General features: G+C 56.8%; 7 protein-coding genes and 1 non-coding gene across 8 annotated transcripts; 4 read left to right on the top strand and 4 right to left on the bottom strand.

Annotated features, from left to right (window-relative positions):
• Positions 1–17: 17 nt before the first annotated feature.
• SCHCODRAFT_01163110 (uncharacterized protein) lies at positions 18–1,703 on the bottom strand (the record flags this gene model as incomplete). Its single annotated transcript, XM_003038339.3, has 6 exons — positions 18–201; positions 254–663; positions 714–806; positions 865–923; positions 983–1,022; positions 1,081–1,703. 6 exons carry the CDS (start codon positions 1,701–1,703, stop codon positions 149–151), a joined length of 1,278 nt encoding a protein of 425 aa, XP_003038385.1. The 3' UTR covers positions 18–148.
• Positions 1,704–2,130: 427 nt separating this feature from the next.
• Positions 2,131–3,160, top strand: SCHCODRAFT_02567793 (uncharacterized protein; the record flags this gene model as incomplete). The annotated part of the gene is made up of 3 exons (XM_003036980.2): positions 2,131–2,754; positions 2,807–2,938; positions 2,987–3,160. The coding sequence occupies 3 exons, from the start codon at positions 2,131–2,133 to the stop codon at positions 3,158–3,160; spliced, it is 930 nt and encodes a 309-aa protein (XP_003037026.1).
• A 379-nt stretch (positions 3,161–3,539) lies between these two features.
• Positions 3,540–4,875, top strand: SCHCODRAFT_02487296 (NAD(P)-binding protein; the record flags this gene model as incomplete). Its single annotated transcript, XM_003036981.1, has 7 exons — positions 3,540–3,581; positions 3,632–3,706; positions 3,760–3,800; positions 3,854–4,001; positions 4,052–4,446; positions 4,497–4,625; positions 4,680–4,875. The coding sequence occupies 7 exons, from the start codon at positions 3,540–3,542 to the stop codon at positions 4,873–4,875; spliced, it is 1,026 nt and encodes a 341-aa protein (XP_003037027.1).
• A 399-nt stretch (positions 4,876–5,274) lies between these two features.
• Positions 5,275–6,377, bottom strand: SCHCODRAFT_02490227 (FAD/NAD(P)-binding domain-containing protein; the record flags this gene model as incomplete). The annotated part of the gene is made up of 4 exons (XM_003038340.1): positions 5,275–5,397; positions 5,456–5,725; positions 5,779–5,979; positions 6,033–6,377. 4 exons carry the CDS (start codon positions 6,375–6,377, stop codon positions 5,275–5,277), a joined length of 939 nt encoding a protein of 312 aa, XP_003038386.1.
• A 580-nt stretch (positions 6,378–6,957) lies between these two features.
• Positions 6,958–10,497, top strand: SCHCODRAFT_02663698 (uncharacterized protein; the record flags this gene model as incomplete). The annotated part of the gene is made up of 5 exons (XM_003036982.1): positions 6,958–7,347; positions 7,399–7,709; positions 7,803–8,288; positions 8,585–9,128; positions 9,601–10,497. 5 exons carry the CDS (start codon positions 6,958–6,960, stop codon positions 10,495–10,497), a joined length of 2,628 nt encoding a protein of 875 aa, XP_003037028.1.
• Positions 10,498–10,911: 414 nt separating this feature from the next.
• SCHCODRAFT_02613324 (HCP-like protein) lies at positions 10,912–13,172 on the top strand. The gene is made up of 3 exons (XM_003036983.2): positions 10,912–12,399; positions 12,449–12,654; positions 12,702–13,172. The coding sequence occupies exons 1-3, from the start codon at positions 11,215–11,217 to the stop codon at positions 12,880–12,882; spliced, it is 1,572 nt and encodes a 523-aa protein (XP_003037029.2). The 5' UTR covers positions 10,912–11,214; the 3' UTR covers positions 12,883–13,172.
• A 53-nt stretch (positions 13,173–13,225) lies between these two features.
• SCHCODRAFT_t33 lies at positions 13,226–13,299 on the bottom strand. Its single transcript has one exon. It is a non-coding gene; the product is annotated as a tRNA-Ile (tRNA).
• Positions 13,300–13,921: 622 nt separating this feature from the next.
• SCHCODRAFT_02567776 (uncharacterized protein) lies at positions 13,922–15,923 on the bottom strand. The gene is made up of 4 exons (XM_003038341.3): positions 15,105–15,923; positions 14,917–15,047; positions 14,724–14,862; positions 13,922–14,672 (listed from the first exon to the last, which is right to left on the bottom strand). Exons 1-4 carry the CDS (start codon positions 15,657–15,659, stop codon positions 14,088–14,090), a joined length of 1,410 nt encoding a protein of 469 aa, XP_003038387.1. The 5' UTR covers positions 15,660–15,923; the 3' UTR covers positions 13,922–14,087.
• Positions 15,924–16,049: the final 126 nt, after the last annotated feature.

Below are 16,049 nucleotides of genomic sequence, written 5' to 3'. Positions count from 1 at the left end.
GCGTAAACCACCAATGAGAAATTGGCCATACAGCACGTCGCAAGGGAATTGAGATAATCGCCTCTATCGCGAGTACAGATTCAGAAGCCCAATCTACCTCCTGCTGAGAAATACTCATTTCAGGCAGCGAATCAAGAGACAATCATAGTTACTCGTTCAGTAGATCTAGGGAGAGCAGCGGTGGTTGGACGAGGCCATGCGCTTAAGAGGACATCAGACGAATTCAGAACAGCTGAAGTCAATGCGGACTCACACAACGACCTGGTAATCTTCACATCCACGGCGTTTGATCGGAAGACATCCAGCGTCCATTCCAGATCCTCCAGATCCTGCTGATCATATTCATACGACGCGTCATGTAGGCTCCGGGATATGATCCTGAGTGATTTAAGAGAGGGGGTAGCGTGATTGCCGACTAGCACTTTTGCCAGCCGTTCAATCAAGACGGTCAAGCAGAACAGTCGAGGGATCGGCCGCTGGACCTCCACGGCGATATGCGTGACGTTCGGTGCATCGGCAAGCAAGCGGGAGAGCCAAACCCAGTGCCTCGAGTCGAAGCGCGTAATCGAAACGTGGCGGAGGGCCAGCAGTCTCAGCCGAGGAAGAGGAATATGTAGATTCCAGTCTTCGGGTTCATCCGCTTCGGGGAGCGCGGTCAGCGTGCTGCACGACCATCTCAGTGCATAGATGACGCCTCACCTGACATAGAGCACCCTAATTCTAAGCTTTCCAAGGTATTTGCGCATGGAGCGATCAAGTCAGGGATGCCGACTTGCCATCGCATACCGTACATGAGCAGGCTCAAGCTACGAAGACGATCGACCGAGAATATCTGGCCACGTCCCCTGCGAATACTGTACCTACGTGTATGGAAGCAACCGCCCCTCAGGTGTGACATTCCGCAAGGGAGGCAACCAGAGGCCCTGGAAGCGGCCCGGCGTCAGCCGGGCCGCCAAAAATGGGAATTTCGACCGAAAATTACCTTTTTTGGAAGGATCTCCGGCCCCCAAAGTCGTTGTGACCTGTGACATGGGCAACGCAACCAAGGGGTTGTGACGTGGGACGGTTGCCTCCATACACGTAGGTACAGTACACTCCACGAAGTTATCAAAAAATATTCCATTCACGTCCAGGGTGAGGTCATATAACCGGATCGGGGAGCTCGACCAGTCAATGAACTCGATGCCCTCCTCGTGGAAGTGAACGTCTGATAGCCGTAGATCCCAAAGTCGAGGCATGTCGGCGAAAATGATCCAAGGCAGGTTTATGACACATGCAAGGCTGAATACCCGCATCGAAGACCGGGAGATCGCCCTCAGTAGCGCGCCACGTAGTGTATATGGGAGCAAGCCGTATGCAACAGGAAATGGGTGGAAGTATAGCTCCTGGATGGCGCGAACGCTGTTGAATATTCCGGCGATCTCCTCAAACTCAACGATCCATTGTATCTCGTCCGAATCCTCGACACCGAGCACACGCACGTGCTCACCGAGGCGGGGATTTTCTACCAGAGATCGGAGCAGACGAGTAGCGGACAGTGGTCCATGGAGAGAGATATCACGAAAGAGATAAATTTGGCTGGCCGAATAGAGCGATCGGTGAGCCAGCGCGCAAGACGCCAACGACTGGATATCGCCGGCGGCGTACAGTTGGTGTAGGACCGCTTCTTTGAGCTCCTGCGGAAGCCTTTCATCGTCCGACATGGCCACCGCTCAAATTTGTCGTGGACTCTATCGTGACGCGCGGACAGATGGCCACCTCCAAGTAAGATGAAAGGAAGAGGCAGGCCAGGTTTGCGCACGTGGATCTCGGTAGGTGACAAACGCCTCCGTCGGTGATAGCCGAACAACAATGTTCAACTTTGCCTCCGCAGTGGCAGTATGCCGGACAAAGGAGAGCGTCGTCGGACCAACGAACGCGGCCAATCACTTTGCACTGTGTCGTCTACTGGAATAGGCAAGTATGCGCTATGTCGGTGACGAACCAGCTGTGGCTTTGTGCAGATATCGGCCATAAGGCCCCTAATTCATATCAACTCTCCGGCCATATAAGGAGGTCGATCCTGGTCGATTGCTGCACAGTGATCAACTCGTCCTCGCCCTCACACTCGCTGTATCCTCAAATCTCAACATGAAGCGCACCCTGGTTCCGAACCTCACGAAATTCCCTCCTAACCGCTTGGTCATCGGCAGCCCCAACGTCCTCCGCGATGCCGCCGTCTTCCGAGCTTGGATTGATTATTTCAGAAAAAAGTACAATAAGGTGGTAGCTGCAGGAATCAGGCCCGAACACGACATCAATGTGCATCTCGCTCCATGGTTCCTCGCGATCAACCACGACTGGCTTTGTTTCTCGAAGGCTGTTGTGGAGTCTGGCTTCTTCAAGGAATACCTACCCGAGGCGAGAGAATTCACTCTGATGCTCTATACTCTGGCAACAACGTTCTGGGAGGCCTATTATCGTGTTCACGAGCAAGTCCCTTCGCGACACGTCCACTCCAACTCGTCCTCGTACGCGTTTCTCGACAACCGAACCCAGTCGCTCATCGAGGCGTGGTTCCGAGAAGCGGGCCTCGACTATGCGCATATGCACCGGCTTTTCAACGCTCACAGCTACGACCAGCTGGACGGTATGGTCCACTTCGATCCCAGCACTGTCGTGTCCAGGGCACACGTGAGACCCAAGCGCTACTGGATGATATTCATAGCGGGGCTGGCCCATTTTCTGTGCGAAACTTCTGAATCGAAGGGTCTGGTGAGTTTTCACTGCTCACGCATCCGACTCCAACGCTCACCGCTTGCCACAGTCGCTTTTTCGAAAGAGATATCAAGATCATTGGCCAGCACGCTTCCTTATCGGGCCACAGGCGCAATCAATTTGGGGCGCCGACGATATCCGGGGGCCCGTCACCTTGGGAGGATACTTTGCATCTCATGTAGTGCGTCGTGAAAATCTCCAAGGCTGATTTGTTCTGACCTACCCATAGGAGACGAACTGCACGTACGCGAGTGGAAGCCTGGAGCGCGACTATCACATAGTCCGCTGCATCTTCTGGATGATCAACCACGTTGTCGACAAGCTAGGGATGGGAGACGCGCAAGCGGAGCAGGCTATCTCTGCCTTCGTTGGGACGCTCGTTGTGCCCAAGGTCACGGCGTAGAGGTTGCAGATTAGCTTACATCGTGACGAGACAAACAAGTAGTTTTGCAAGGAAAGCGAGGATTACATCTTCGGAATCGTTGGAAAGGGAAGAGCAAGCAAGGCAGACAGCCGCGGCCGTGGTGGTTGAGGACAAGAGACGCGGCGGCGGCGCGCGCCGATCGCCCCGGCATCGCGGCTTCACGGACCGCGATCCGCGCGCGCGTCAATGTCGCCATACTTAGCGTCGACGACCTTCGCAGACAGGTCACGGTGCACGACGAGCTTGTCAGCAACGAATGAGCTTACTCAAAGGAGGATTCCCCATAAGAACCGCGCTCGCTGCCCTCCCACGTTCCGTACCCCGCTACACGACGTGCATTCGCCTGTACACGACCGCCATGACGCTCCCCGAGACCATCGAAACCATCGCCATCCCGAAGGTGAGGTGATGAGGGGGGAGATCAGGGAGGGCGCTCATGAAGATGTACAGACTGGAGGTATCAAGCTGTTGGAGAAGGTTACGTTGCCGTTCCCCAAGGTCGAGCCCAACCATATTGTGGTGAAGGTGCGTGCGGTGTTCCCCCGTCCCCCGATGATCGCGCTCACAGATGGATTTAGGTTGAGTGGGGAGGTGTCAACTTCATTGATACCTACTTCCGGTGAACACATCGCCGTTCGCACAGACGCTATGTACTGACGATAATCCCACCAGTCAAGGCCTCTACCCGCTCAAGTCCTTCCCCGCCCCCATTGGCAAGGAAGCCACCGGAACCATCGTCCAACTCCCCACAGACGAGAAAGTCCTCAACGACCCCGCCTTCAAGAAGTTCAACTTCGCAGTCGGTAGCAAAATCGGCACAGTACGTCCTATCCGTCCTTGCACACATTCCCTCTAATCCCTTCAACCCAGGACGCCCTCGGCGCGCACGCCACCTACATCTCCATCCCCTGGACCAACGCCTACCCCGTCCCCGAGAGCATCGACACCAAGCTGGCGGCGGCCGCCCTCCTCCAGGCCCTCACCGCCGTCTCCTTCGTCGAGGAAGCCTACCCCGTACAGAAGGGCGACATCGTCCTCGTGCACACTGCCGCAGGCGGCCTCGGGCTACTCCTTGTACAGCTGATCAGGCATCTGGGCGCGACAGTGATTGGGACGACGTCGACGGCGGCGAAGGCGGCGATCGCGAAGGAGCATGGCGCGGACCATATGATCTTGTACAAGAGCGAGGATACGCTGCAGAGGGTGCTGGAGATTACGAATGGGGAGGGCGTGCATGCGGTGTTCGATGGTGTGGGGAAGGATACGTGAGTGTCTGACCATGGTATGAGAGTTCGTAAGCTGATGCGCTGTGCAGCTTCGAGACCTCCCTGGCCGCACTCAGGCGAAAGGGTACCTTGGTCGGCGTGGGCAATGCGTCTGGCGCTATCCCGCCCGTTTCCCCCCTTCGTCTCGCTGCCAAGAATATCAAGCTGCTTCGTCCGACGTGAGTCTTCTCTTCGCACTTTCTTTATCCTCATTGCTTACCTCAATTCCCCAGCATGAACAACTACGTCTTCACGCCAGAAGAGAAGCTCTACTACACCAACAAGGTCTGGGACTACGTCCAACAGGGCGTCCTCAAGATCAACATCTTCAAAGAGTACCCATTCTCGTCTGAGGGCGTCCGCGAGGCGCAGACGGAGCTGACGACCGGCAAGACCACCGGAAAGTTGTTGATCAAGATCGCAGCGTAAGGGTCAGGCTGCGTCGTGCTGACGATGAATCTACAAGGAAATGTATATTATGTGGTATAGTAGCGGAGCAGAAGGACACGATGCCCGGAGTATAATTTGTAGGACTGCATATGTGCGTCTGGCAATGCGCACGGGTTGGGTCCTCGCGGCTCCGAAGTTGAACATGGTACGTTATGTTGTGACAGTCACAGTTCGAATTCAAGCTGGTCGCCCCCGACATTGAACCACACAGCGTCAGATATCTCAGAATGGTATCAAATAGGATCGCAATTACTAAAAAGACAATGCATGACCGTACACAAGAGGACCAAGAGGATAAGGAAAGTGCTACAAGCTCCAGGCGAACCTGCTATGAAAGTACCACGAGACATGAATTATATACCACGAGGATCGGATAAATTACTTGTAGTTGTAGAAACCGCGGGACATGGGCACCATCAAGTCCTTGCTCTTGAGCATGCGCGCGAACCAGTCGCCAAAGACAAGACCCCAGAGGACGCCGAAGTAGGCAGCGCCGCCGGTCTGGTGAATTAGTCAGCTAGGATGTTCTGTAAAATGTGGCATGACGTTCCTTCCCAACCGTGACGAGGATAAGCTCGTAGCTGCCCTTGTACACCGCGGTCGGCTTGCGGCCCTCGAGCACGGCCTTGACGTTCTTCGCGACGACGGCAGCGTGCGCGGCGTTCTTCGCAGCCTGCTTCTGCTCTGCCCAGTCGATGATGTCGCCCGCGGCAAAGATGTCGTCGTGCGCGGCGGTCTGCAGTGTCGGGCGAACCTTGACGTAGTTCGCCTGGTTGAGGAAGTCCGCGGGGAGGAAAGAGGTGTTCGGCTTGCCACCGAAGGCGGGAATCTGGAAGGGTGAGTGAGCAGGGGGTTGAGTGAAAAGGCGAAGGTAGCACTTACGATGAGGTCGGTTTCAATAGTCTTGCCCTTCTTGGTGGTGATTGAGGTGACGGAGCCGGAGGGGATATCCTCGACCAAGTCGTTATAGATGATCTCGACGCCCTTCGCTGTCAGCCGCGACTCAAACGCCTTGCGGAACTTGGTCGGGTAAGTCGAGTTAAGGAGGGCCTCCTGCCCATGCACGATGGTGACCTTCGTCTTCTGTAGCGGAAGTCAGGCAAAGCCAGTCGAGTTCCAGGGAAAAGCACACTCACAGGGTAAAACTCCTTGATCTCGCCGGCAAACTCGACACCTACCGCGCCGCCGCCAACGATTGTAACGCTCTTCGCCTCCTTGATCTGCCCGCGCCAGTGCGCAAGGTGGTCGGGGATACGGTCCGGCTCCTCCGGGAAGTTGAACTCCTCCGGCCAAATGGAACCTGTTCCGAGCACGAGAACATCATACGCGACGCGCTCGCCGTCCGCAAGCACGACCTCCTTCTTGTCCGCCTCGACTCCGACGACCTTGCCCTGCTTCACGGAGCCAACTCCGTTCGGGAAGAGCTTGTCGAGCGGCACGAGCGCCGTCTTCTCGAGCTCGTCCGTAGAGGTGGTGAGCATGCGGACGGTGGCGGGGAGGAGGATGTGGAAGGGGCGGGGGTTGATGAGGACGATGGAGTAGCGCGAGGGGTCGAGCGTCTTCGCGAGGCCGGTGGCGACCTGCGAACCAACGCCAGAGCCGACGATCACAACGGTCTTCTTCTTCTGGTCGGTCTTCTTGTCAGACATGGTGGAGGAGGATGTACTGGGGAGGCTGGAGGAATATAGGCGGGTATTGTGGGTGCAAGGGGCGTCACTTCCAGGGTTTTATCCCTACGCGACCCACGACAATGACCAAGGCGTCTGCAGGGCGCGCGTCCTTTGCGTAAGCGCCCGTACGTCAGATTGATGGCTTCGGTTAAACGGCATCTGGCTGGGGCAATAGGATTCCTTCCACCTTTTCCGATGACTCTCTGCGCAGGACAATGGACTGGTGCTGAGAAGTCTGGCTTGGTCAACGTGGAGGACGACATGAGATGTCGATCGCGACGCCTTGAACTCATCAGATGGCCGGCCTAATTGGGATCGATCGTCTGCTGCTTGCCTCTTTCGGTACAATGATACGCTGCGCCTTGTTCTCACTTCCCATGGGCTGATCAGCATGCCGCAAACGCTGGAGGTCCTCGACCTCCCCACAGAGATTCTAGCGTATATCCTCATACAGGCCAATTTCGTGGACCCTGACGTGCCTTGGGTACTCAGCGAGACCTGCCGTAGGCTCCGTGCTGTCGCGCTCTCTGTGCCGGAGGCGTGGACACATGTGTACTTGCCTCCCACCACTTTCAATCAGCTGGCACCGAGCCTCAAATCAAAGGACGCGGACGATGCAGATCATGACTCTGATGAGGCGGACTCAGAAGTCAAGACCCCGCGCCCTCTCGCCCTATGGTTGGAACGTAACGGCCAGCGCCACTTTCATCTCAGTATCAGGCTCTGCGACTTGCCTAGTCGCCCTGATCGCATGATTACCGTGGCGCGCGAAATGCGCAATGTGAGTTCTATGTTCCTCGCGAATTCTGGGATTCTGACCAAGGTATCGAAGCATGGCTCTCGCCTACGTGGAATAGCCCTAGATGGAGAGAGTCCGTCCGTCGCTCTTGAGCTTCTGGCGATAGTCCTAGAGCGCGTGGATTCTCTTCCTCATAAACCCCAAGTCGACGTGCAGTTCAAGGCTGACGTCTTTTGGTCGAAAACTGGCCCACGAGACGTCGTGAACGGACTGGAGAAAATGGCAACAGCTCACGCAAGTGTTATCAACTCGATCCGTCTGGAGGGATTGGTGCCGCCCCCTGGGACCTTTCGTGACAAGCTTGAAGACCTGGCCGGGTTGGCAATCGACACAAAGTTCCTGCAGTGTGTCTTGCCCCATTGCCCGCGTCTCAAGCGATTGCACCCTGGGAGTTACGCATATGTCCATTATCGCAATGTATGGAAGCAGCAGTCCAGATATTCTTCCATCGGCTTCACGAACTGGTCTTATGGTGACGAGATCCCACCTGATGCCCTGGCGCTCGTCACTCTTCCCGCGATGGAGTACCTGGATGTCTGGCAGACTTGCCCCGAAGCAATCCTCCTACTAGGAATGCATATGCCCGCGCTGCGCACACTGAAATTGCGCTTCAGTATCCCCAGCATGTTCGAAGACGATCGAATGCGCCAAGTCGGACCCGCTTTCGCTCAGTTCGTCGAGCGTACGCCGCATCTGCGTGTCGTCGATCTTGACTCTGCCCCAATCTCCAAGGACACGCTATGCGTAGCCCTCTGCTCAATGCCCGTGCTCGTCGACCTGGGTCTCGAGGATATCCTCGTCACTGGTGGAGTGGTGGACGCGCTGGCAAAAGATGCGGCGTTGGCGCCGAACTTGGCCCATCTGCGGGTGCGCAAGTGCGACAACGTCACTGGCTCGAGCTTCATGCGGCTAGCCCTCGCGCGGTCCGTTCGTGCAGGCGGAATGTTGCGCAGAATCAGTGTGCACCTCTGCAAGAACGTTGCGTGCACGGATCTGGAACGCATGCGAAGGATACTAGACCATTGAAGATGAAGGTACTCACCACAGCCTGTCCACTTGTTCATTGTTCTGATATCTTCTCAGGCAGCTACGCACCTACTTTCGAGCCTTCGTCGTTGCCCCTGATTTAAGAACTATTTCTGACCCTATAGAACCGAATTAGATAGCCAGCGATCTGTAAACTGGTCATGGTGGTACACATATATGATACTCATACCAGCAGCTGGTTGGACAACGAGCACGACATGACGTCACAATGTCACCCAGCCCCATTGGGAACAAGGAAGCGCGCGAATAGCACGCCCAACGCGCAGTTCGTCGACTACGCGGCTTGTCTTCGTCCTTCACTGGCCCAAGTTTCCGGGCCCGCAATCATGTCGGAGTCCACGATGCTCATGTCTCTGCCCACGGAGACACTCACGGCCATCGTTCTGTTCGCTGTCGCCGTTGACATGGGCATACCATGGGTGCTGAGCGAGACCTGCCATAGGCTGCGCGCTATTGTGCTCTCCTTACCGCAGGCGTGGACGCGCGTGCACCTGGCCCCGGTCACCTTCTACGAGTCCAAGATTGGGCCCCCGCCTCCAGCTACTGAAGGCGAAGACGCAGACGATGACGTCGATTTGCCTGGATTGAGGCTTGCTCGACCTCTCGACCTATGGCTGCAACGCATGGGCGACAACCCATTCGAACTTCATATCGAGTTCTGCGATCTACCCAGTCGTGCTCTGCGCATAGGAAAGGTCGCGTCAGAAATTAGGAAGGTCCGTTCTTGAGGCGCGATCAGAGGTCATGTTCGAACTGACGGGCGATTCCAGCATGGTTCTCGTCTACGAGCAATCTCGGTCTCTGGAGAGAGCCCTGAACTATCTCTCGACATGCTCAACACCGTACTGCAACGCCTTTCCGAATTGCCCAATCCTCCTCAAGTTGACGTGCACTTTACTGCCTGGATCCTTTGTCGGAAAAACCCGTCGGACCTGGTCAGGGGCTGTGCAGGGGCTGTGCAGAGACTCGATCCTGACCAGGTCCTGGAGGACCCTGGAGGCGATCTCAGCTGAATTTCGGTGCCCTATAAGTCGGCACCCAGGTATCGTATCCGCATGAAAATGGTATCATTGGAATCCCAAGAAAAGTAGCTACACGGCTGTGTAGTTAATTATCTCCTAACATGGGTTTTGACGAAGTCAATTTACCTGTCCAGGGCCTGTGCAGGTTCGATCCTGAACAGGCAAGACGGAAAGTTCCGACATTAGGGACCAAGCCGACAACCGTACAGTTGCGGGGGAATTGGAGAACGTGATGGTCGGTAACGCTGCCGTCGTCCGCTCTCTCCATCTGGAAGGTCTCATTCCCCCTCCTGGAGTCAGCCGGGAGAAGCTCGATAGCCTTACTCTGCACGAGAAGATGTTGAACGTCGAATTCCTGGTCAAAGTCCTGCCTCGTTGCCCGCGACTGAAGGAGCTGCGCACAACCGACAAGCGTATCCCCTATCGTCACTCGACGCACATTATCAAGCAGGGCATGTTATCTGCTACCTGGTCCGACTTCTCCCGCGCAAGGTGGGATTATGGTGACCCGCTACAACCGGAGATGTTGCCCGCCTCGCTGACCGAGCTCGAGTATCTCGATATCGGCATCCAGCGATGGGTTGGGATTGCCTTTGCGCTGAAGCAGCTGCAACTGCCCGCGCTGCATACCCTCAAGATGCACTGCTACCTCGACGCGGAGCTGGCGATGAGCGGCTATATGAAGCACTTTGGGACCGATTTCGTCCGCTTCGTCGAGCGGACGCCGTCGCTGCGCACCCTCGACCTCAACGAAACGCCGATATCGAAGGGCGCGCTGTGCGATGCCCTCCGCAAGATGCCTGCGCTCGTCGAGCTGGGCCTCGGGGATCTCCTTGTCACCAACGGCTTTGTGGACGCTCTGGCGCAGGATAGGACGTTGGCGCCCCACCTGACCTATCTGCGGGTGTATAACTGCGAGAATGTTGCCGGCTCGAGCCTCGCCGGCCTGGCGCGCGCGAGGTCTACGCGCTCTGGCGGGAAGTTGCAGAGACTAGATGCGGACCTCTGCAAGCACGTTACGAACGCAGATATCAGCCGCATACGAGGGATGTTGGGTGGTTGAAGGCAGATGTGCGCTCTGCAGTCGACACCACCAGGTTTCAGGCCTCGGGTTCAACAGCCTCTGCCAAAATATCGTGGATGTCAGTTTCCACACGGCTCCGCTACTAGCTCGCTCACCCTCTCCTTCTAGACTGTCGCCTACTTGGTGCCACAAATATGATGATATGCGCGAGGGCTAGTCAGAAAGGGATTACAAACGTATAAATTCACGGAGTTGGTCAACTTGAACGCTGTTATGCGGGCGTAATTACGCGCATTCGAGGCCGCTGAAAATGTGTATAGAGGAAGCAATTCACCGAACTTCGATTTCGACGTGCTCACACTATTCACGGCCTTCTCGCGCCGCGCTACAGCACGCTGGAAGATAAGTAAAGTCTGATGGAGGTGATAGACGTTCCCTGTCCCTTGCAGCGAACATTCACTGGGCAAAATGACCGTTCTGGATGGCACAGGTTTGCTCAAGCCTCGAGGCTACTTTTAGAAGAAAAAGCGCGAACATGACAAAGGCGTGTGAACCTCAGGGTTGCCGAGAATATGTGGCGTCGGTGCCTGTCTTTACGACGACGTCAACCGTCAACCGCGCATTCCCGACGACGGCCACGACGACGAGCACGGCGCTGGCGTTCCGAGCCAGCTGACGGACCAGACGGCGACCGCCACCACACACGTTATACACCCTTTTTCTTCTTGATATCCGCGCTCACTTTACCCGCCCGTGATGCTTGCGCAGCAGCCGCCTCAGCCCCGCCAGTCGACATCCCGCGACGTCGACCCCGAGTACCGCATGTCGATGCCCAGAGGGTCGCCAGCCATGTCCTCCCCGATGAACGATGGGTCCGTGCGCTCAAGACGAGGCGTACCCGCACCCGAGCCTTTTAACGGGCAGGACGGCTACGATGAGGAACAGCCGCCAGAGCAGGACGACGAGGCTGATGATTTCTACAACGGCACCCCCGAGCACCAGGGCACACCCTCCATGTATGATCCCGGCTACGCAGCGCCGAGCGCGGCCAGCATCGCAGGCGGCCTCGCGCGGTCGACCGCGAACCAGTCCGTGCGCGCGCCGTCCCCGCCGCAAGGCCCGCTACTCGACCATTCCCATCTCAAACCCGGCAACCAGGCCGCGCTTCTCTCTCACGAGCGCACACTCGAGCTGTACCGCGCGAACGCGAAGAAGACGCAGGACCCTGATCTGCAGTTCGAGTTCGCCGTCTTCATGATCGACGCAAGCAAATCCCTCCCCATGCCCAATCCTACTGGTGGAAACCTGCTGGAGTACGAGAAGGCGCAGGAGAAGCGCGAGGACCTCATCAAGGAGGCGCTTGGCTTGCTCAAGCGCCTTGCCGATCGCGGACACCCAGCTTCCCAGTACTTCCTGGCCGACTGCTATGCGAACGGCATCGGCACCGTCCGCAACAAGCAGGACTTCGACCGCGCCTATCCGCTATTCGTCCTCGCTGCGAAGCATGGACACCCGGATGCGGCCTACCGCGCCGGCACCTGCTGCGAGAACGGCTGGGGATGCCGCCGCGAGTCCGCTAAAGCTGTCCAATTCTATCGCAAAGCCGCAATGGCCTCCCACCCAGGAGCATTATACCGACTCGGCATTGCAGAGCTCAACGGCGAGCTTGGGCTCAGCCGCAGCCCAAGAGAGGGTGTCAAATGGCTCAAACGCAGCGCCGAACACGCCACCGCCGAGTTCCCCCACGCCCTTCACGAGCTCGCCCTCCTTCATGAGCGCGGCATCGAAAACGTCGTCTTCGTCGACTACGAGTACTCGACCGAGCTGCTCGCTCAGGCCGCGGAGCTCGGCTACGCTCCCAGCGCCTATCGCCTCGGCGAGTGCTACGAGTATGGCAAGATGGGCTGCCCACAGGACCCGGCGCTCTCAATACATTACTATGTGCGTATAGCCTCAGCGCTCCGCACGCCGACTGACCGACTCCTTTAAGAATATCGCCGCACAACAGAATCATCGCGATGCGTGCTTTGCGCTGACAGCATGGTATCTCGTCGGATCGCCCGGAGTACTGCCCCAGTCGGACACGGAGGCTTTCCTGTGGGCAAAGAAGGCCGCGGAAGCTGGGTTGGGGAAGGCCATGTACGCCGTCGGGTATTTCCTCGAGGTCGGCATCGGCACGCCAGCGGACATGCAGCAGTACGTCTTTGCGCACTTGAACGTGTTCTCGAGCTTACGTCTTTCAGAGCATTGGCGTGGTACAAGAAGGCGGCCGAGCAGGGCGACAAGCGTGCGGCGCAACGTCTGAAGGGCTCAAGTCAGCCAGTCTACCAACCAGGTGGTCCCGGGAGCGTACTGCACCGCTCAGAAGGGGACAGCGCGTCGGTTGGGAAGGGCAAGGATGGCAAGGACTGCGTAATTATGTGAGGTCGGGTGATCACTACACGCACATTCATCCCGATCCGCTGCCTTTGTCCCTACCATCACAGTGTATCTTTATTCTCCTTTGCCCTCTCCACCACACCTTTCCTTTCTATAATGACAGATTCGACCCGGACATTTGTACGCGCACCTCTGATCTTTGCGGACCTGCAGCGCGCGTTGGGACCATACTCGTAGGCGCTACTTCGTGCATCATATAGAAGCTCATGTACATCTGTTACAATGGAATGCGACGTAGCGGCAAGCGTCTAATGGATGGACAGTGTTATCCTGCATAAGATTCCTCAGAAATCGCGAAAGCGATGACAAAAACGACGCAATGAGAAAATGGCCCGTACGGGGGTCGAACCCGCGACCTTGGCGTTATTAGCACCACGCTCTAACCAACTGAGCTAACCGGCCGATGGTCTGCTGTGATTGAGTAAGAGCGTGGGTGTGTCGCTAGCCAAATATCGACGATCCTTGTCCTCGGTGCACGTTCGACGTTGAGGCTTCAATCAGTCGGAGACTACCGCATAGCAGGTAACCGGGGCAGTATCTACACTAAATGTCTCAAATTAGGTTATCCAACACGACAACATGGTCAGAGTCTACACTCGTAACGCAGCAGTGCCCGGAAAAGGCTTCTAGACTACTGACGGCCGCTTCCCCACCGCCGGGGCATCGTCTCAGTTGCGAAGTAGACTCTCTGAAAGCACATTCAGCCACATCCCTCTGTTCAAGCTAGCATCAGCGCGGGCTTTGCATGTCTAAACGGCAACGTTCGATTAGGGCGCATTGATTGCAGTGACCTTCGTACCAACCGAAGGGCGACAACATCTCAGGGACAGACAGACCAAGACAGGCAGTGGTGAATGATGTCCTGTGGCAGGTTTGAAAGCGTTATTGCTGGGGCCATGGTCGCAGGAGGAAAGAAACGGTCTCGAGTCACGACACGCCGTCACGCAGATCCCACCCGGCACTTGCCGCCGTACGTTGAACAGCATCTTTACCCAGCGACTCGCTGCCCCGAGAAGCCTCGGATGAGCCTGTGGAATAGTATCTTCATTGTGCAAGGTCTCTTTCAGGGTCGTTATCTCCTGTCACCTATGATACACACAAGGAAGCGGATTCTGACGCCTCAGAATGTGCGCGAACAAAAAAGTGGTATATAGTGGAAGTCCAGGACCCACCGACCGCCTGACATCGCCCTACTTCTTCATCTCCAACACCCTCAGCGCCTTCGGAATATGCGACCCCTCATCCCTCAAAAACTCCACCACCTTATAATTGATCACCCGCGTCGCCCCCAACATGAAGAACCGCAAATGCGTCAACTGCGACTGCAGCTCCATCTCCCCGTACTCCTTCCGCATCGCGTTCTTCACTTTATCGTACTGCGCGGGCGTGATGGACGGGTAGCGCAAGCGCACGGGGTGCGCGTGGCCGACCCAGGCGACATTCATATTGTGCGCGGCCACGTCGCGGAGGGAGTGCGCGTCCTGGAGGGCGGGCTTGGAGGCTGGGGTGCCGCGGTAGGTGATGGGGCGCTGGGCGCCGAGGACGGTGGGTGGGGGGCGCGGGCGGGCAGGCATGGACATGGAGGAGGTCAGGCCGGGTGGGCTGAGCGCGCCGTCCGCCGCGCCATCCATCGACTGGGAGGGGTTCAGCTCGGGCGTCGCGCTACCGTCTTCTTCAGAGTCCAAGTCAGGGATGGACAGAGACGCCGGAAGAGGGTCGCGCTTCGGCGGCTGGATTTCCATGAGGTACCTATGGCACATCATGTCTATGGCGGTCTGTAAAGTGTATCAGTGGCCTGTCAGGCACACGGAACGAAGAAAACGTACTCGTATAATCTCTCCAGCCCTGAGCAGGAGGTCCAGGAAATTACTGAGCCGCGCCGCGGCAATATTGTCATTGATTATGCGCAGGACGAGCGAACGCTCATTCTCGGTCTTGAAGAAGGAATAGACGTCCATGTAGAAGCTAGAAAAGAGGTCAGGAGTTCCGAAGCACATATAGTCGAAGACATATACGTACCCGAGGACCTTCCCTATCGTATCCCCCATATCCTCAAGGTCGACCTCGTCCATGCGCTCCATATCCGCCTTCAAATTATCCAAGAACTCCGCGAACGCGCGAACTACAAAAAAGCCCGGGAGGCGGTTGACCTGCGCTGCGCGTCAGACCACGTCCTCATCGACGCATATACCCTGCTAATTACGCACCTTGCTCTCCCGCGCCTGCCGCCAGATCAACAGCAGCGCGCACTCCAGCTCATGCGTCGCCATCGGGCGGGCCTTATAGATCGCGGCTTGAATATCCTTGTTCTCCTTGTCTGCCAGCTCCGCCAGTGTCTCGTCGCCGACTGCCTGATGAACGATCGCCTCCGTCATATAGTACGTCGGGCTATGCGTCTTCAGCTCGCCGGGATCGGTGTCGGAGGAAGACGAAGAGGATGACGAAGAAGAGGGCGCGAGCGTCGACACCGCTGACGAGGACGCCTTCTCCGCCTCCGCATCCGTCTTGCTGCGGCGGAAGAAGCTGCTGGACGAGGACATGATGCGCGAGAGGGATAGAGTAGACGAGGACTTCGTAATGGAGGGCGCAGCTAGCTTTCCCTCCTTGGCGAGCTTCCGGGCAAGGGAAAGGGACGGCGCCATGGATGGAGGTACGCCGTCGACGGACGCGCTGTCTTCTGCCGACTGAGAAACAGCGATATCTGCGTTGCGCGAAGCGTTTGAGGCGGTGTTGTCGGTGAGCATCTGCTTACTGAACGACATGTGGATAGTCTGTGCTGGGTATATAGAATGTGGAGGGAGAGAACGAGAATCGGAAGCCCGACGTCGGGCTCTTATGCACTACCAGTCCGCTGCCTCCTAAAGAAGACCGGCTGCACCCCCGGCTGTCATGATAGTGATGCGTTCAGATCCTTCTTTCATTGTTGAACGATCAAGACATTTCGCCTCAGAAAGGTTCTCGGATTCCGTGAGACAAAAGGCAATGCAGGAAGCACAGAATGGCGGGAACGAAAGATGAACGTTGAACAAAAGGATTGACGCGTCGGGCGAATGTCGACGCGCACGTGGAAGCGCAAGTCCCGCTCAACGTGTGCAGTTCGACTTGAAGGTCCACTCCTGCCATTTTCCTCCCAAAAATCCATCATTAGCAGC

Source organism: Schizophyllum commune, assembly GCF_000143185.2.
Source record: "Schizophyllum commune H4-8 unplaced genomic scaffold SCHCOscaffold_2, whole genome shotgun sequence".
NCBI classification, from domain to species: domain Eukaryota; kingdom Fungi; phylum Basidiomycota; class Agaricomycetes; order Agaricales; family Schizophyllaceae; genus Schizophyllum; species Schizophyllum commune.
Note: the sequence above shows the minus strand (reverse complement) of the source record. Positions and strands in the feature narration are given on the sequence as shown.

What these genes read in the sequence shown, in the direction of transcription:
- SCHCODRAFT_02613324 (XM_003036983.2), top strand. Translation starts at nt 11,215, where the DNA reads ATGCTTGCGCAGCAGCCGCCTCAGCCCCGCCAGTCGACATCCCGCGAC. An exon ending in CGCTCTCAATACATTACTAT is followed by an intron (nt 12,400 to 12,448) that starts GTGCGTATAGCC and finishes GACTCCTTTAAG; the next exon opens with AATATCGCCGCACAACAGAA. An exon ending in ACGCCAGCGGACATGCAGCA is followed by an intron (nt 12,655 to 12,701) that starts GTACGTCTTTGC and finishes TACGTCTTTCAG; the next exon opens with AGCATTGGCGTGGTACAAGA.
- SCHCODRAFT_02567776 (XM_003038341.3), bottom strand. Translation starts at nt 15,659, where the DNA reads ATGTCGTTCAGTAAGCAGATGCTCACCGACAACACCGCCTCAAACGCT. An exon ending in GGCAGGCGCGGGAGAGCAAG is followed by an intron (nt 15,048 to 15,104) that starts GTGCGTAATTAG and finishes CGCGCAGCGCAG; the next exon opens with GTCAACCGCCTCCCGGGCTT. An exon ending in GGGCTGGAGAGATTATACGA is followed by an intron (nt 14,673 to 14,723) that starts GTACGTTTTCTT and finishes TACACTTTACAG; the next exon opens with ACCGCCATAGACATGATGTG.